This window comes from Medicago sativa, chromosome 8 (assembly GCF_051527215.1).
Source record: "Medicago sativa cultivar Bolivia chromosome 8, Bolivia_mono, whole genome shotgun sequence".
NCBI classification, from domain to species: Eukaryota; Viridiplantae; Streptophyta; class Magnoliopsida; order Fabales; family Fabaceae; genus Medicago; species Medicago sativa.
In genome coordinates, this window is record NC_140756.1 from 90,630,002 (window position 1) to 90,650,109 (window position 20,108).

The window sequence follows — 20,108 nt, forward strand, 5'->3', positions numbered from 1 at the left end:
TATTGAAAGGAATCCCACCCTTACCTTATCTCAGCAAATTCTACAGCAAAAACGATTGAATTCTCTCTTCCTAGCTCTTCTCCTAGCTTTCTCTTGGTTCTTCTCCTTTTTCTCTCCAAAAACCAGTTTTTCTATTGTTTGCACATGAAACTGTTTCTCTCTGCTTCTCTTTCTTTTACTCCCAAAAATATAACTTCTTTCTTTTCATTTAACTCCCACTAAACTCTCATAATTATTTACTTAATTCCCATTAACCACAATAAATAATAATTCTACCTATTTCTATTTCTCCTATTATTTCCACAAATAATAAAGCCATATTCATTTAAATAAAACTCAACTCCATAAATCATATAATAAAATAGCATCACACCATATATCACATAAAGTCACTCAAAACACATATTTCACATAAAATCATATATTTAACAGATAAAGTCATATAAAAATATTCACACATCTATTAAAAGTAATAGAATAAAAATGGGGCGTTACAGTCTACGCCGGTATGGTTCTCGCAGTAACAAGTGGTTTTCAGAAAGTGATATTCGAAAGTGAGGAAAGCTGGTCATTGAAAAGTTGAGAAATAGTAAAAATAGTGATAGAACTTATCTGGGTTCTATTATTGATGAGATAAGACTCCTGATTGGCCAATTTGAGGATTGCATATTTCACTTTCTCCCTAGACTTAAATATAGAGTTGCACACGGCTTAGCCCAATTGGCTCATATTGAGCCCAATAGTATTTGGTGGGAGAATGTCCCCACCCAAATACAATCTTTGTACTTCAGTGACTTAATGCATTAATAACAGGGTTAATAGACATTTACCACCCTGTAATATAGGGCACTATTGGTTTTCTCCCTGTAAAATTTTGTTTTTGGATTTGGTCCTTGTAATTTTTTTTTGTTTTAGAATACCCCCCTATGCCAGCTGACTGTGCATTTTCGCTGATATGGCATGCTCCGTCACCTTTTTCTGATAACTTGTCATGCTGACTGTATAATTAATTTTTTTTTGGGGTACACGTGGCATTTTTTTAATTAAAAATAAAAAAATTCTAGAAAAATGAAAAAAATAAAATTTTTTGAAAAAATACGGAATTTTTTTTAAAAATTATGGAAAAATTAATAAAAATAAAAAATGATTAAAAAATAAAATAATGAAAAAATTCTGAAAAATTAATAAAAATAAATATGATTAAAAAAATATGGTAAAATGAAAAAATTAATAAAATAAAATGAAAAATAGTTAAAAATTAATAAAAATAAAAAAAGTGAAAAGATCTGGAAATATTTAAAAAATTGTGGAAAAGATTCATATATATTGAATTTTTTTTCTAGAATATCATATTTAAAAAATTAAAAAGATTAATCAATTTTAAAAAAAATGAAATTTTTAAAAAGATTAATCTTATTTACAAAAACTAAATTTTCTAAAAAAATTCTTGAAAAGATTAGAATAAAACTTCCTACTTTTGAAAAAAAATATGAATTTTTTCCATTTTTCCGTTATTGAAAAAATTCTGGATATATGATTTGTTTTCTAAATATATTAATTTTTAGAAAATTTCGATATATATTAATCTTTTCCGGATTTTATTTTTATTAATTTTTCCATAATTTTTTTCATTATTTTTCATTTTATTATATTTTATTATTTTTTTAATCATTTTTTATTTTATTAATTTTTTTCCGTGTTTTTTCAATTTTTTTATTTTAAATTAAAAAATAAAAAATACCACGTGTACCCCCAATAAAAAAAATAAAAAATAAAAATAATTATACAAACACCGTGACACGTCATCAGAAAATGGTGACGAAGCATGCCACATCAGCGAAAATGCATAGTCAACTGGCATATGGGGTATTCTAAAACAAATTTTTTTTACAAGGACCAAATCCAATTTTTTTTTTTACAGGGGAAAACCAAAAGTGCCCTATATTACAGGGGGTTAAAGGTCTATCAACCCTTAATAATATCACTGTTTTTACTCAATTTTTTTTGTAAACATCCGAAGAGATTGAAAACCTTCAAGCAAACGAAACATAAATGTTTCTTCCTTATACATTTAAGCATCACTAATCTCATGGTTTGTATCAACGGGTTGATAGTGGCAGATCGACGCAGCGGGATTGTGTGACATCATGGCAATCACCAACAAACATTGCAAAACAAAACCCTCCTCGCCACAATCACCAATTTAAAAAATAATATGAATTTTCCGGCAGCAACCATGGTGATGTGCGGTGGTGCGGTGGTGGTCAAAGTGGTGGTGGTGGTGTGGGTGTGTGGGGACATGAAAGAGAGAAGGTGAAAGATAATAGAGTAGTGATATATGTACAACCATTTGGGACAATTTTTATGACAACTTTCATTTTCTCTCTTCTTATTGATCCAAAACAACAGAGAGAGAGAAAAAGGAAGAGAGAGAATAAGAATATAATGTGAGTGTGAGAGAGAAAGTTGTCAAAAAGTTGTAATAAAGTGGTTGTACAAATATATTTTCTCAAGATAATATAAAATAAATAATCCAGTGTTGAGAGAGTAGGATAACAATATGTTTTTCATTTGATCTAATGTACATAATCGAATTTCCCATGGTAGGAAACAACTCAATTGACCCATGCTAAATGTCACCCTTGAATCAATTGTTGTTGATAAATATAGGCCCATTTTGTTTTAGATTTTTTTAGTAAAAAAAATATATTTTATCATTTTTAAGTGTTTGTTTAGGACTTTTAGAAAAATTATTCTATCAAAAAAATTTATTTTGACTCTAAAATGAAAAGCTAATAGGATTAGTTTTTATCAAAATATATATATTTTTCTTTTTTTGGTAGTGTTAAAATCTATTTTTTTCAAACATAATGAAGTAAGACATGAACTAGTTAAAAATTATTTAAAAAAATTGATTTTTTTGGATAATAAACAAACACAAATAGCTTCAGACTTTTTTCTCTCCAAAATCTCTAAAAAAAATATCTAAATTTTTCTAACACAAAATCTATCTTCTTTAAAGCTAAAACAATCGCACCCATAGAAAATACTCCGATCGTCTCTAAATTATAGTCGTTTAAAGTTCGTGTACGATTATTAAGGAAATGATTAATTGTGTTGATTGCAATGATAAAATTAATATCATTTAATAAATTTTCCTTATCAAGTTGGATGAAATTCAATAAATAAGAGTACAATGATAATAAAAAAATAATAGATATTTAAAGTGACAATTATTTAAAAAAAAAAAGAAAAGAAAAAAAAGCTAAATAGACTACTATCGTGAGAGGGAGCGAATATCTCTTTCCTATCTCTCTCTTTTCTTTATTTCTCCCTCCTTTTGCAGCAGAATGATGCTACCTATTGAAATCGGAAAATAAAATCCGTTATGTAAAGAAGAAAGATATAGACAAAAAAAAAGAGACACAAACTGAGAATAGATTAATCCGATTACACACACAGACACAGTCATAGATGGCCTCTCCCACCGAACCTTCTGCTTCTCGCTCCATCTTCCTCGGCGTCGACGTCGGCACCGGCAGCGCTCGCGCTGGTCCATTCCTTCTTCCAATTCATTTTCAACGATTTCATTTCATTTTTCGTTAAATTGGATTATGAATTGTGTTGCATTTGATGCAGGCTTGTTTGATGAGGAAGGAAAGCTTCTCGGTTCGTCTAGCAGCCCGATACAGATATGGAAAGATGGTGCCTTTGTTGAGGTAACTTGTTTGGGAGTGGTGGTTATCAATTTCTAGTTAATTTCTACTCAGTTCGAAATGTGTTGGTGATTTCCACTTTCATTGCCGTAATAATAATGTTGATTCATCCTTTTGTTCTAAACAGCAATCTTCTACAGATATATGGCTTGCAGTTTGTGTTGCTGTAAAAGCAGCTTGTTCTAAAGCAAAAGTTGCACCTACAGAAGTACAGAGTCTGGGATTCGCAGCTACTTGTTCACTCGGTATGCATTTTTTTTTTTGTTGAAATTGCTGTACTTATTCATGGAAGATTTGATTTTATGTAAAATAACTGTTATTGATTGTTTATGAATTAGTTGCGGTGGATTCCGACAGCTCACCTGTTTCGGTTTCTCGGAGTGGTGATTCAAGAAGAAATGTGATAGTATGGATGGATCATAGAGCTGTAGACCAAGCTGAAAGGATCAATACAAGTAAATCACCTGTATTGGAATACTGTGGTGGAGCTGTTTCACCAGAAATGCAACCACCAAAGGTACCGTTAGAACTAGAACTAGTCCCATTATTTGATCTCTGGTCACCAATGTAGTGTAGTATCTGTTCAAGGCAGTTTTAGACTTTTATGGTAATGGATGTTCAACGGTTAATGGAATGATCCACAAAAGCGTTAATTACTACATCTGCAAGCAAATGGGACAAGGAATCATAATCTGTATTGGATAAAGTTAAGGACATCATAGTTTATTTGAGTAGGTGACCAGTTAAACACAGTTGATAGGATTTGTAGAGATACCTATTGACCAATTATTCTTTCACAAAAAAGAGTTTTTGCTCTTTATGATTTTTTGTTTTCTTGACTCGTGCCATTATATTCTTATTTAACTTTTGGAGTGTAGTGTGTGCATAAACCTGTCTATCAGAAAATTATATTCCCTACGAATTTCCTTTGAAGCTACTAGACTCGTTAGGTGCTGCATGACATAATTCATATTTTGTTTTGTACTTTTATTTTAAATTTTGAGTATTATACTCCTTTATGGATTCAATTATGGCTTTAGCTAATCTTTCCCGATACGATCTAACTTTCCAGCTTCTATGGGTTAAAGAAAATTTGCAAGAATCTTGGTCAATGGTTTTCAGGTGGATGGATTTGAGTGACTGGTTGTCATACAGGTACTCTATGCTGCTCAAGTTTTCTTGATGTTCAGGTTCAGTTTGGTGTTCGAGTCTAGTTGTATTTGGATTAATTTGTGGCTGTTTTTTAGGGCTACTGGAGATGATACTCGCAGTCTTTGCACCACAGTTTGTAAATGGACATATCTTGGCCATGCTCACATGCAGTATGTCAATGATACAGATTCCCGAGATATGGAAGCTTGTGGGTGGGATGATGAGTTTTGGGAGGAAATTGGTTTGGGTGATCTTGTTGAAGGACATCATGCTAAAATAGGTATTCATTTTATTAGAATTGTCCTTGTCAAGAACCATCTATCAAAAGCTTAATTGTTAGGTGCTGGGACTTAAATGGATTTATATTACTTCTCAACACGCTGTCTATGCCGGATGAAAGTGCCTCTTGAACTTGAAACGTTTGTAACACAAGAGCTGACATGGGTAGAATAAATTCAATTTCTTTATGAGAACGATGGGTTTGGAGGGGGTGGGGGTGGGTGACAAACTGTAGAATACTTGATCCATAGAGATTTTGATACAAACTATCTCAAGAGTTTAAGTTGAAGATTGGAGTGCTTTTATATTTCATCTCCAGCATCTACTTATATTTATTATTAATGATAAACTTTGGAACACCTACACGAGCATGCATCTGCACACTGCTAAATTAATAATTTGAGTCACGATTTGTAATAAAATGCAAATTTCCTGTTAAGTAGGTGATTTGTACTGGGACTGAATTGCAAAATGTGTAAATGCTGTAATGTGTAAATGAATTTCTTCAACTTGCAATTATTTAAATGGAATAGAAAGTGTGAAAAAACAACCTTGTTAACAAGTTTATATCAAATTTTTGTTCCTTGTCTAGCAATATTCTTTACTCCCTATGGAAAGTCCATGTCCTAAAACAAATGTCATGGAGTAAAATGATTAGTTATGATTATTTCTCGATGAATATATATATATATATATATATATATATATATATATATATATATTCTTTTCATGCTCGACCGGTCGAAACTTGGGGCAGGCTTATATTTATCTGCGTTGTGTTCCACTCTTTGCTATTTATTTCTGTCTTCCCACTTCTTATCTTGATACTCAATCAATTATAATAACAGGGCGAAGTGTCGCTTTCCCTGGCCATCCTTTGGGTTCTGGCCTTACTCCTACTGCAGCGAAGGCAAGAATTTTGTGATGAAGATTATGCATTATTTTGAAGTTTGAACTGCTGCTTTCTTGAGGTTCATTAGAAAATCAAACATGTATTTGAGTGGTTGGAAAAATGGAACAATTTTTTTCTTTCCATTTATGGAGATTGTTTCACTTTGATGGGACAAATTCCTGTGACGCGGCTGGTTTTGATATTATTAATGGGTTGAAATTTTCAGGAACTGGGTCTTGTGCCAGGAATTCCTGTTGGGACATCATTGATTGATGCTCATGCTGGTGGCGTGGGGGTAATTGAAAGTTTGCCCCCATCAGAAACTGAAGGTTGTCCACGACTTACCTTGTATTTATGCTTGTAAGTCAATCTGATAAAGCAATAGTATTTTTAACTTGAAGAGCTTACGTATCCTCAGAGAATGACAAGGAAGCAATTTGCAACCGTATGGTGTTAGTTTGTGGTACTTCTACATGTCATATGGCTGTATCCCGGAGCAAATTGTTCATTCCTGGGATTTGGGGGCCGTTTTGGTCAGGTAGACTACTATTTTATCAATTAAATCTATATTCTGGATGTCATTGTACTTCTTTCTTTTGTGACATTTGAAGTTATTTTAGCCCATATGTACTATTTACTCTGGGTAGCTACCATGGAAAACTACGCAGTTTAGACGTCAGTACCACAATGGTTGAAAATTGTAGTTTCAACCTTCAATTGATAAGTGTAATTTTCCTTTTCGATAGTAAGTCAGATACTAGAGGCAGAGGAAGACCTAGAAAAACTATAAGAGAAACTATTAGGAAAGACTTGAAGATTAATGAGTTGGACAAAAATATGGTTTATGATAGAACATTATGGCGTAATTTGATCCATATAGCCAACCCCACTTAGTGGGATAAGGCTTGGTTGTTGTTGTTTGTGGTTGATAATTCATTAATAGATCTTGCTATGGTTGGAACTTGTATCTGAAAGGTATTCATTTGGGCTGAATATGTTTCATTTTGCATTGATTCTTTTGTAATTTTTTGACTTTATTATCGCAAATGTCATTCATATGGGCGTCTTTGTGAACATATTTTGCATGGTTACTTATTGTTTATCCTTTATGGAACATTGATATTGGCATAGAAAGTAGGAGGTATCTGACACTGGAGTTTACATTCAACCTGATAACCTGTTCAGTGTCCATTCTCTTCTATTTGATTTAATATTAATTAAAATATTCATAATTGTTTATCTTGGATCTGCTATGTTGTGACACATTTTTGTTTATCTGAATTTTCAGCAATGGTACCAGAATATTGGCTTACTGAAGGCGGGCAGAGTGCTACTGGTGCATTATTGGATCATATAATTGAAAACCATGCCGGTTCTATACACCTTGCAAATAGAGCTGCTTCCCAAAGTAAGGTTTTTTTCCCATCATTTGGATTTGGAATATACTAAATCTACATTAACGACTCTGTGACTAATGTTTTGACAAGCTTAAATTTCTATGCTTAATATTTCAGAGATCTCAGTGTTTGAGCTTCTGAACAAGCTCTTGGAAACAATAATGACTGAGCAGAACCAAACCTTTATAGGCGCCCTGACTGAAGATTTACATGTTCTTCCTGACTTTCATGGGAATAGGTAATTTGGCAACCAACATCTTTCCTATGTTTTATACAATATTTGCCTGTGACTAATATGCTGCTATATATCTTGGCCCAGGTCTCCCATTGCAGACCCAAAATCAAAAGGAGTTATCTATGGTTTGACACTTGACACAAGTGATCAACAATTGGCTCTTCTATACCTAGCAACTGTGCAGGGCATTGCATATGGAACGCGTCACATTGTAGAGCATTGTAATGCCCATGGTCACAAAGTAAGGATGCACAATGCCATGACACAAATTTGAGATTATTACCAGTTCTTTGGGTTGGCTATTTTTTAACATCCATTACACATATTTGGGATTATTATCAGTTCTTTGGGTTGGCTATTTTTTAACATCCATTTCACGTTTACACCCACTGAAATGTTCCTTACTATGAACGTGAGGATCTGCTAATTAATGCCCCCAAAGTTACTTGTGTAATTGTTGTATATTCTTGTTATGTTGCCAAGTCATTACTCTTGGCTGTTGATGCAGCGTTGATGGGTTTTGATATCATAATAATTTTCTTTGCTTACAGATCAACACATTACTTGCATGTGGAGGCCTATCAAAGAACCCTATCTACATTCAGGAACATGCTGATATTATTGGTATGTATTGAGGAATGGTGGGGGCAGCGAGCAAGTGTATATGCATGCACAGTTCAGTGTATAGAATGTCATGGTGTACAAATCAGTTTTAAAATATTAAAATTATGCTAGTATGCGTTATATAGGGTTGCATGGGTGTCTAGTTTGGTTTGATAGTCAACAACCAAGCCTTAACCCACTAGGTGGGGTTGGCTAAATATCAAACAATACCATATCACGCTCTATCATATATCATATCTTTATCCAAACCATAGACTACTAGGTCTTTCTTGATGGATTTTTCTATAGTTGTTCGTTGTCCTTTGCCTCTGGCAATTGGGTTATCCTCCATCAATTCTACTTTCCTTACTACAGAATCTCCAGGTCTACCCCACACATTCCCAAACCACCTAAGACGAGATTCAACCATCTTTTCTACAATAGGTGCTATCCCAACTCTAACTCTAATGCTATCATTCCTAATCTTATCTCGCCTAGTATTTTCGCACATCCAATGTAGCATTCTCTTCTTTGCTACACTGATTCTTCTCTCATGATGACATTTTTCCGCCCAATGCTCCGTCCCATACAACATCGCTTACAGTTGTGAGATAAAACTTCCCCTTTATCTTGAGTGGTACCTTTTTATCACATAAAACCCCCAAGGGGCTCCTTCATTTCATCAACCTTTGCTTGAATCCGATGGTTTACATCTCTCTGTTTCTGTCATTTTTGTATAACGGACCCAAGATAACCTATAAATAAATCACACTTCATTCTTCCGTGTATTTTACGAACCAATCCACAGTTCAAGGTTAAAAAACCTAAAGTCAAGAAAAAAATTGAATACCCTTGTTAGCATTTCAGACTTTATACATGGCACAAGGATTTGAGAACTTGGTTCCCTGCAAAATATAGCTTGAAATTGTTCCATGATTTGGATTCCATCTTAATCTATTTTGTTTTAATTCATGAATAAAAATCGCTGTAACTTCCTATGCATCCGAATGATGAGGAATCACCGTGGACGGTCAAACAAGTCTATGTTATGCTTTTTATCAGTATGATATTGTTGTTTAAAAAAGAAAAAGTATGATATTGTGTGTGATCAACTTTTTGAAAATAATGAATCACATTTACAATTTTCCTAGGCTGCCCTGTAATTCTTCCAAGGGAAAGTGAATCTGTGCTCTTGGGTGCTGCTATTCTGGGTGCTGTCGCTACAAAGAAATATAATAGCCTTAGGGAGGCCATGAAAGCCCTGAATGCAGCTGGTCAGGTGTGGACACCTTTCTTTCCTTCTATCTTTATTTATACTTCATATAAAAATAAATTATTTTATGATTAGAATTAAGGCCATTGCCATAAAGTCACTCTTACCAGTAATGGCATAAAGTTACAAGTTAGGATGAGGTTTTCAAATAGTTCTTAACGCCGTTTCATCAACATTTGCAGTAAAGTGAGAATGAAGTTGGAACTACCAAACTAGTAGGATCTGAAATATGTAGTAAATCGGCCTAAATAACGCAGTATCAGTTCATATAGGGGTAAAGAAATTAAGAAGCACATTCTTGATCAAATTCATTGTGAAACCATTACCAATTTGCATTGTTTTGTGAAGCATGTCCATAAAATAATTTGGGATGTGATACTTCCTAGTTACTAGTTAAAAAAACATATGATTTGTTATACTCCATAGTCTTGTAAATGCGCCACCAGGCAGTGCAAGCCTGAGAGGCTGCATTAATTAATCATCTTGTACGCGTCTTAACTTATTAACCGTCTATAGATGATTAGGTGAGCTCCGAGCTACTAAACTCAATTGCCTGTGCACTATAGACATATTTTGCTTTCTAATGGCTTCCTTTAAATGCTTTCTATACAAGTCAGGTGTTTCAGTTCATGAAATGAAACTCTTATACTCCCAGTTTTCCCTGAACGACTAATAAGGTGCATGGATTGTTGCAGGTTATTCATCCATCTACTGATCCAAAAGTGAAAAAGTACCATGATGCCAAATACGAGATATTCCGTGGCCTTTATGAACAACAGCTCTCTAATCGTTCTGTGATGGCTCAGGCGTTGGCATAGCAAAGGAGAATGCTTGAACAGTTGGACTCAGAAACTTTCAACTGCAATTAGATGGTCTTTATGATTTACAAAGCATATATTCATGCCTTGTGGATGCAAAAATTTATATTTTGATGCCATATTGATTTTCAAGGTTATGTTTTTCGGTTACATGTAAAGAAGAAAAAGAAAACGTTCGTGCCATTTTGTCACATACTTAGCAGCAGCATAGTGATACCGTATGGTCGTGTGATTAGTAAATTGGTAAATATCTGCTTAATTTAATTTAGTTTGATAGTTATTATTTTTATATCCATGTAGCCGACCGCACTTGGTGATGTAGTCTTGCTTGGTGAGTCGAGGGAGGAGTTAAACGGGAGGCTAGAGACTTGGAGGCAAGCCTTAGAAGCGTATGGCTTCCGCCTGAGTAGAAGCAAGACGGAGTATATGGAATGTAACTTCAGCAAAAGGAGAAGTGAGTCTACCTTGGAGGTGAAAGTTGGAGATCATATCATACCCCAAGTTACGCGGTTTATATATCTTGGGTCCATTGTACAAAATGACGGAGAAATAGAAGCTGATGTACATCATCGTATTCAAGCTGGGTGGTTGAAATGGAGAAGAGCCTCAGGTGTTTTGTGCGATAAGAAAGTACCACTTAAGCTGAAAAGAAAGTTCTATCGGACAGCAGTCAGACCGGCAATGTTGTATGGTACGGAGTGTTGGTCGGTTAAGAGCCAACACGAGAGTAAAGTAAGCGTAGCAAAGATGCGGATGTTGCGTTGGATGAGTGGTAAGACTAGACAGGATAAGATTAGGAATGACACCATTAGAGAGAGAGTGGGGGTAGCACCTATAGTAGAAAAGTTGGTAGAAAATAGGCTTAGATGGTTTGGACATGTAGAGAGAAGACCCGTAAATGCCGTTGTAAGAAGAGTAGATCAAATGGAGGAGAGTCAGGTTAAAAGAGGTAGATGAAGACCTAAGAAAACCATTAGAGAAACCATTAAAAAAGATTTAGAGGTCAATGAGTTGGATCCAAATATGGTTTTTGATAGAACACTATGACGTCATTTGATCCATGTAGCCGACCCCACTTAGTGGGATAAGGCTTGGTTGTTATTTTTTATATCCACCAAAAAGTACATGGTTACTATAGAAGAAAAAAAAAGTACATGTTTAGTGCCGTATAGATTATATAAGTGCTCTGTCTAGGGTGGGAGACCTTAATAGGTCTCCTACCGGTGCATCACCTTTTAAAACCACTAGATTCATCAAGCACACTAGATTATACTATAAGCAAAATACACTTGATTATTTTTATTTGTCTCCCACTAGTTGAGTTATATGAGACAACCACAACATCGGTCCTTCCATTCCAATCCCTCTCAGATCACTGTTCATTCATCCCTTCCAATCTCATTCTCAACCTCTGTTTTTTTCCTCCACAATATCAATAACATTCAATGCAGATTTATCAGTCATGTAAAATTCAATATTGGCCTTCATTGTTCTAGTTCAATCTAACGTTGTATTAAACTAATTTTCCATGTGTCTGGAGAATTAGTGCCAAGATATGGCATGAACTTAAAAAGGATTCACACTTTCATAAATAAATTAAAAGATAAAAGAACAAATCTTTGATATGCAATAAAAAAACAAAGCAATAACAAGATTCACACTTTTATATACACTTAAGAGAAAATATTACATCTGCAATCAAGAACACATCCCATAAAAATTACTACCAAAAACGCAAATCTTTCAACAATTAAAGAGAGCATTTTTCTTCATCCCATATTGTTTAGTGCAGATTTTCGCTGCAGTCTGCGCCCCTCTCCAACATCCCCTCCATTCAAGCATGTTTCTTGCCACTAGACCATCAATGATCCAAGCTCTTTGTTGTTGGTTGCTGCAGATCTGAATTATCAAGAGACAGAAAGAAAAAATGCACAAGAGATGATAGGAGAGAGACAATGATGATGAAATAAAAGAAATTATTGAGTGTTGATAGCATATAGTAAGACTCATAGACTTTTATAATCCAAAGGTTGATCAATCTTTATCTAATGGTTCATATTCATTTTACCAAAAAAAAAAAAAAAACCATGTCTCCTACCGTAGGAGACCTATTCAGGTCTCCCACCGGAGACTGAGCCTATATACTTGTTTAGTTCAGTTCATTATCTGGTTAATGCGTTATCAATTTTTTTTTTGCTAGAATTAATTTCTATTTCTTCCACCTACTAAAATGTACACTTGTCAAAAAAAAAAGTACATGGTTAACGACTTCTGAATAATCGATAAATTCAGTTCATTAAGTGATTATTGAGTTATTATTTCTTACAATCAGCTGAAAAGGGAATGTTTAATTTATTTTTTTGAGAGGAAAAAGATAATGCTTAATGACTTGCACATTTTCGGTTAATGTTAATGGTTTATTTTAAGCATTAATCAATTGTAAATATACTACTCATGGTTTACCAAGTTAATATCAATGGTCAATAAAATGTTAAATCTAGTTAGCGTTAATGTAATTTTTAGTTAATAATTATGTAATGAACTAAGTTATTTTTTGGGTGCTGCTAACCGGTGCTCCGGACACTGGTTAAGGAGCAATAAATGAACATATTCTACTTATTTTACTTTAATTAAAGTGATAAATAAGGTAACTAATTAAAATAAATCCTTTTCATTTCTTAACAAAATTTTTTCTTCTTGTGGATTTTACTCAAACCAATTTTTCTTTCCGTAAATTTTTGTGAATCATTTTTTTTAAACCAATTCACGGAAGCCTATGCATAATTAGCAACATTTTCAATTAAAATAAAATCTAAAATAAATTAACAATTCCAAAGATAAAACATAACCAATTAAAATATCACATACAACCTCTCCAAAAAAATATCAAATACAAAATCATCAAATGTGTAAAAATTACAAAATATTCTTCAAAACAAAATAGGATTCCATGCTTGTATCACAAAATAGGAAATTTGATAGAGTATTGAATACACATTTTTCTTCTTTTAATTAATTGCCTTATTTATCACTTTAATTAAAGTAAAATAAATGGAATTTATTCATTTAATACTCCTTAACCAGTGTCTAGCATTACCCTTAATTTTTTTGAGAGAATGTAACGAACAAAGTTATTAGTCATAATATTCTCCTATATACTTGCCATACATTTAATAGTTAATGAAAATTTTCTTAAAAGATTAGTATAATCACTCATTTATTGGAACAGATGGAGTAGATTGCTATATCTAGTAGTATCAAATCATGTTAGATTAAGAGTTTGAAAATGATGATTGAAGTAATCCAAGCGTCCACTTATTACATTACATAAAATTAAAAAGAGAGTGATAGTGTTAATTAATGAACGATGCCAGTAGCATAACTTGTCAATTCATCCTAACATCATCAAATCAAGAACATGAATCTAATATATTTACCAACACAATTTATGTTGAGGAGAATCTATTACCGAAGACAATTTAGTTAAGGAATCCTTAGATTGAAGTACATTAAAAAATATAAATGAAAATGTTGTTGCGGCGTGGTGACGTAATCACATATGAAATTATGAATACTCGTTTAATAAAAAGTTGATTTATTCAAGAGTTTAATTTTCATTTACAATGAAAAAACTTCTTTAATAAATAATCTATAAATTTTTTTTTTTTGAAGTGAATCTATAAATATTTTTATAAACGCTATTTTAAATTTTAAAATATGAACTTATACTAATAATCTCGAAGCTATTTTGAATTTTGAAATATGAACTTATATCAATAATCTCGGAGCCAAACTCACTTAAACATTTGAGAATCAATAAATAATAAAAATGGCATATGCTTGGAAGATAATATAATATACGAAAAAAAAAATGCTGTCACGAGAACGTGCCACGTGTGACTCTACATGGCAACTTGCCATAGCATCTTGGAACCATCCATACACATCCATCGCCACAACCCCACTCCTCTTCTTCCTCTCTTCTCACATGGTGCTTCTTCATCATCATCATCATCACCATCTTCTTCTTCCTATTCAATTCGATCATCCATGTTAAAATTCCATCTTCAACCTCTTTCATTTTCCTTCATTCAGCTCAAACTACTCTCCACAATAACATCCACTTCCACAATCTCAAATAACTAATAATAAGTGTGTCTCTTTGGGATAGAACAAACCCATCAAATATTTTTTCATTGGGTCATTTTTCCACTAATAAATTTCAAATTTTGATATCTGGGTCATTTCATATTCCCTTTATCAGGTATCACTAGTTGTTCCCTCAAAATTTGGATCTGTTTCTCATAGGAGCTTCTTTTTGTTCCTATTTACTATTAATATTATTATTATTGGTTTGTGGTTAATCTTGGAAACGTGTTTTTTTTTTTTGTTTTATGATGTTAACGTAATTTGAAATCATAAACTTACAAAGAAAAAACACTGTGTATGTGTGGATTGTGTTGGAGATTTGTGTGAAAACATTTGAGAGTTGTGTATGATGTGATGTGTAATAAAAGGTTTCAATGTTTGAGCGAGTCTGCGAATACTGTAATTGATCACAGACAACAACACTTTATGATGATGGATAGTCCCACAGCCATTAGATCACCGGCCACGACCGGTTCGGGTTCCGGTTCGAACGATGATGGTCGGCGTGTTAAATTTTTGTGTAGCTTTCTAGGTAGCATAATGCCACGTCCACAAGATGGGAAGTTACGTTATGTAGGTGGAGAGACACGAATTGTGAGTGTTTCTAGGGATATTAGTTTTGAGGAGTTGATGGGGAAAATGAGGGAGCTGTATGAAGGTGTTGCTGTGTTGAAGTATCAACAACCTGATGAAGATCTTGATGCACTTGTTTCTGTTGTTAATGATGATGATGTGGTTAATATGATGGAAGAGTATGATAAGTTGGGTTCTGGAGATGGGTTCACTAGGCTTAGGATTTTCTTGTTTTCGCAATTGGAGCAAGATGGTTCGGCACATTTCATTGATGGGGATGATCCTGAGAGGAGGTATGTGGATGCATTGAATAGTTTGAATGATGCTTCTGAGTTAAGGAGGTTGCAACAGATGGAGTTTCCATTGATTGGTACTGTTGAGGATATCCATGTGGGTGATCAGTACATTAGTCCGGTTGGTATGGAAAATGGGATTCTTAGTCAGAGAAGTGGGGAGCTAGCTATGTCACAATATGGTTTGCATCATATGCCTATTCAGCATCAGCAACCTATGGGCCAGCGGTATAATGAAATCGATGTTCCGTGGAATTCTGGTTATTACTCTCCTAGGCATCACGGTCAGTGTCACCATGATTCTAGAACATCATTGGTTGAGTATCCGTCTTCACCTTCTGGTGCAAGGTACCGAATGCCGTTTCCTGAGATGCCAGATAAGGGAATTGATAGAGTGTCGGACGAGTATGCTCGACATCACGTAAACCACCATCCTGTGTATGATAATCAACCGCAGTATCCGGAAAACGTTGTTTGGTTGCCTACTGGACCAGCACATGGTGGTGATAAGTCTGGTTTTCCAGGCAACGTTCTTCATGGCTCCCATGCTCTTGATGGGAATAATATATGCGAGCACTGTCGTATGAGTTTTCAGAGGCCTCAACCACATCTGGAGCATCCTAATATGCTTCCACCTGTTGCCATTCCATGTCCAGAATGTCATTCAAGCAGGGATGCTCTCATAGTGAATGCTGATGCCAAGTTACAACCTCCTATGTATCCCAATGATACTCAGAATCATGAGAGAGGATGTGGTTTGCAGCATCAAAATTCTGGAAGAGTGGGTGATCATTATGTTGGTGATGTTCCTATCATTAGTTTCTCTCCCGGACATGGTAGTATGATTGATGGACATGCTCTTCCTTCCAATCATGTTCATCAACCGGTTGGACCTGAATTTGGGGTTGAACTGTTCCCTGACCAAACCATGGCTGCTATACCGCATCTAAAAATTCCTCCACCGGAAGAATCCAGTGTGCAGTATGGAAATCCACCTTCTCCTTATGGAGTAGATAATAACTGTGCCATGCCTCGTGGACAAGCACCCGGTTATACTCTCTGGAGAAACGGGCCGACTCCGGTTCATATTGGACCACCGCATGAGGCAACTACGCTACCTCAGCCGGTTGATGGTGTGATAAATGCTGGAATAATGAGGGGAGAGGGCAGTCCAGGATTTTTTGTTGGACCAGATAGTCAAAGTCTTTGGGTTGATTCCTCACAGAAATTTTCAGGTCATGATGGGTCAGCCACCCCAGAATACCCTCATGCAAATGCTCCAAAGTTGAATCCAATGGCTATTGGTCAGGAAAATCCACACCCGATTATTGTAGATGCCATCCATCCTCTGCAGGATGTAAACGCTAGTACCTACTTGGAACCTGTGCAGCTGCAAAAATCTTCATTTCATATGGTTCACAATAATGGGGTTTTAAAAAATGATGCTCATTTGACTGAAGGGATTAGTTTGCAATCTATAAGTTTGCTTGGAGAAAAACAAGAAGCAAAAAAAGAGGGTACAGTTGAAAAATCTAATGTGCAAAGTATATCTTTTCCGGAACAAAATCAAATTGTTGGAGATGTATCCAACACCGCTGCTTCTGTTGTTGAATGTGATAATTCATTTTCGAAACCTGCATCAGGGTGTGAACATGGCAAGAAAGTGGCTGATAAGGGTTGTTCTACTCCTGAAGATTCTAAAGGTTTAGTTGATCAATTTAATATCTTGCCTGAGTTGATTGCTTCTGTTAAAAAGGCTGCGTTAGAATGCCAAGACGAGGTGAAACCTACAGTTAAAGAGAATGCCAATTGCCAGATGGACAATTCGAATACCAAAGAAGAAAAGGCGAATGAAGTTGAACCAGTGGTGAGGAAGTGATTTTGTTTTCTTCTTTCAAAAGTAAAATGTGGTTATTTTTTCCCCTGAGAAGTGTGGTGTGTCACATTGGTTTATATGTTATTTGTATTAATTTGTTATGTAGAATGTTCATGGTGATTTAGAACTGGACTCCGAAAACGACCGTGTTGATACTTCTAAAATCGAGCCTACGAAGGCTGAGGCAGAAGCAATTGCCAGGGGATTGCAGGTTTTCATCCCATCTTCCTCATAACCATTATGTTCATATCACTTTTTGTTTGAGGTCTTTTATGGTCTTTCTTATCCCACATGACCCAATTTTGATGGTTGGCTGATATTTTTTCAGACGATTAAAAATGATGATTTGGAGGAGATCCGTGAGCTAGGTTCTGGAACTTATGGAGCTGTTTATCATGGGAAGTGGAAAGGTTCTGATGTCGCCATTAAGAGAATAAAAGCTAGTTGTTTTGCTGGAAGACCATCCGAAAGAGCAAGATTGGTAATATTAGTATCTAATAGCTTTTCATATTGTTTAAGTAACTGTTGATTGGTGATATTAGAATGCTTAATATTTTGTTCTATATAGAAATGCACTCAATTTGTGTTGGATGAAAAAAACAATCTGAATTTCCCCATTTTAAGTATATTAAAATAGGGAAATGATAAAACAAGTAAAAATACTTACAAGTAGTTTTGTCTATATTAAAACATTCAGTGGATGCCCAACTCTGTAGTGACTTCATTTTGGTTGTTGTCCTAGATTGCCGATTTCTGGAAGGAGGCATTGATGCTTAGTTCATTGCATCATCCAAATGTTGTCTCTTTCTATGGTATTGTTCGTGATGGCCCTGATGGCTCTTTAGCTACAGTGACAGAATTCATGGTTAATGGATCTTTGAAACAGTTCTTGCATAAGAAGGACAGGTAATGTGACTCATGCGTGAGTTTACATTTCATCCATACTTGAAAATATTTTCAAGCCCTCTGAGAATTTTATGGACTGGTGATATATTATTTATGTTGTTTTTCTCTGAGGAATTTAACAGAACGATAGATCGACGGAAGAGGCTCATTATAGCCATGGATGCTGCATTTGGGATGGAGTATTTGCATGGAAAGAACATTGTTCATTTTGATTTGAAATGCGAGAATCTATTGGTAAATATGAGAGATCCACAAAGGCCTGTCTGCAAGGTACTCACAAGCATTGCAATAAAATAATTCATTATCTACTCTAAATATAGACAAATTTCATATGGAGGTACACACACATACACAGCAACCTGCTATAAGAGATTTAGACAATGTCTGTGTTTTTTCAGATTGGTGATTTGGGTCTATCAAAGGTTAAACAACACACTCTAGTGTCAGGAGGGGTACGCGGAACTTTGCCGTGGATGGCACCTGAACTTCTTAGCGGGAAAAGCAATATGGTGTCAGAAAAGGTATTATCGGCATAGCTGTTTGACTTTGCGATTCTAATATCCCTTTAATCTTTTCAGATGATCTTCTTACACATATACTTGCTTGTGCTGTAGATTGATGTTTACTCGTTCGGGATAGTCATGTGGGAATTACTCACTGGCGATGAACCTTATGCTGATATGCATTGTGCTTCAATAATAGGTGGGAACCAAGTAACAAACTAAATGCACAGAGAAGTTTGTTTTGTTGCATGTTATGAGTTATCTTCCTCTTTAGACCTTAAATTGATTCGACCATATATTTTGAAATTTCAAACCTTTTCCGGGTCAGAAGATCATACTGCATATCAATGTTTACTATTGTCTTTGTTTTGAAGGAGGAATTGTGAACAACACTTTACGTCCACAAATCCCTACATGGTGTGATCCTGAGTGGAAATCTCTCATGGAAAGTTCTTGGGCTTCTGATCCTGTAGAAAGACCATCATTTTCAGAAATTTCCAAGAAGCTGAGAAGTATGGCTGCTTCAGTGAATGTGAAATAGTCAATTGATCTTGAAACACTCAACCACGCTTCTTACATTATACGTAGCCTATGATTGGTAATCAACAGGAAATAAGGTGAAGCGTGGTTCTTCCCATTCAAGACACCAACAAGCTTAATCTTTAAAAGGGAAAAATATATATTTAAAGGAGTATTCGACCTTCTACAAGCTTGTATTGTAATATCATATCATGCATTGGTTTAGTCTAAACAGTCTTTTATATCATTGCCTTTAATGGTATTTACCTTAGTGCCGTTAAGTGCACTTTAGTATGGATTTTCTCCGGTAGTAGCAGTATGGTGGGAGTATCAGTATGTCACATTGTGAGTGATTTTGTTAATATGCAGTTTCAAATTACTGGCTCAAAATATTTTTCTTTTGGTAATGAAGGTAATTCTGATTGTCCTATGCTGGTTTTTTGTGTGCAGTTTTTCACGTGATAATCAACTGAGGAGGAACCATGCTGTCTGGAGGGATGTGTATATAGTTAACCAACATGTCTCTTGTGTTTCATATGGAGAGGATAATGATGAATTATGCTTTCCATGTGCAGATGGAACAAATTCATTTTGTCATCTTCATTTTATTGAATTGCTTCATTATATTTATATGATACCTATTTTCAATCATATGAATCTGCATACTCAATTATGTGCATTGGCTCTTGAAGCTGTATAAATAAAGGTGTTTTTTATATAAAGATTTATATGATACATATTTTCAATCATATGAATCTGCATACTCAATTATGTGCATTGGCTCTTGAAGCTGTACAAATAAAGGTGTTTTTTATATAAAGACTTGAGTATACAATTTTAGTGAAGTTCGTTCGATTTTAGGTTTCCCTCTCTAAAACAGTAATTGCACCATACAGCAGATGCAGGGGATACAATTTCCAACTT

At 34.7% G+C, this 20,108-nt stretch overlaps 2 protein-coding genes across 3 annotated transcripts; both read left to right on the plus strand.

The window, feature by feature from the left end:
- The first annotated feature begins 3,295 nt into the window (after positions 1-3,295).
- Positions 3,296-10,613, plus strand: LOC146903169 (FGGY family of carbohydrate kinase). Its single transcript, XM_085731848.1, has 15 exons — positions 3,296-3,553; positions 3,640-3,719; positions 3,844-3,961; positions 4,055-4,233; positions 4,789-4,871; positions 4,964-5,148; positions 5,996-6,057; positions 6,266-6,368; positions 6,458-6,577; positions 7,328-7,447; positions 7,554-7,674; positions 7,756-7,912; positions 8,223-8,295; positions 9,426-9,553; positions 10,243-10,613. The coding sequence occupies exons 1-15, from the start codon at positions 3,475-3,477 to the stop codon at positions 10,363-10,365; spliced, it is 1,731 nt and encodes a 576-aa protein (XP_085587974.1). The 5' UTR covers positions 3,296-3,474; the 3' UTR covers positions 10,366-10,613.
- A 3,701-nt stretch (positions 10,614-14,314) lies between these two features.
- Positions 14,315-19,906, plus strand: LOC146903170 (kinase superfamily with octicosapeptide/Phox/Bem1p domain-containing protein). 2 transcript variants are annotated; one of them, XM_085738071.1, is made up of 9 exons: positions 14,315-17,247; positions 17,363-17,467; positions 17,585-17,737; positions 17,999-18,162; positions 18,285-18,432; positions 18,561-18,683; positions 18,777-18,864; positions 19,040-19,529; positions 19,635-19,906. In XM_085738071.1, the coding sequence occupies exons 1-8, from the start codon at positions 14,869-14,871 to the stop codon at positions 19,204-19,206; spliced, it is 3,327 nt and encodes a 1,108-aa protein (XP_085594197.1). In that variant the 5' UTR covers positions 14,315-14,868; the 3' UTR covers positions 19,207-19,529; positions 19,635-19,906. The 2 variants fall into 2 exon arrangements, with proteins under 2 accessions (XP_085594197.1, XP_085594199.1); XM_085738073.1 differs by lacking the exon at positions 19,040-19,529.
- The last annotated feature ends 202 nt before the right edge of the window (positions 19,907-20,108 follow it).

Coding starts and splice junctions, on each gene's coding strand:
- LOC146903169 (XM_085731848.1), top strand. CDS start 3,475: ATGGCCTCTCCCACCGAACCTTCTGCTTCTCGCTCCATCTTCCTCGGC. Junction 7,448..7,553: donor AAATAGAGCTGCTTCCCAAA/GTAAGGTTTTTT, acceptor TTAATATTTCAG/AGATCTCAGTGTTTGAGCTT. Junction 7,675..7,755: donor CCTGACTTTCATGGGAATAG/GTAATTTGGCAA, acceptor ATCTTGGCCCAG/GTCTCCCATTGCAGACCCAA.
- LOC146903170 (XM_085738071.1), top strand. CDS start 14,869: ATGTGTAATAAAAGGTTTCAATGTTTGAGCGAGTCTGCGAATACTGTA. Junction 18,684..18,776: donor GCAATATGGTGTCAGAAAAG/GTATTATCGGCA, acceptor CTTGTGCTGTAG/ATTGATGTTTACTCGTTCGG. Junction 18,865..19,039: donor GCATTGTGCTTCAATAATAG/GTGGGAACCAAG, acceptor TTTGTTTTGAAG/GAGGAATTGTGAACAACACT.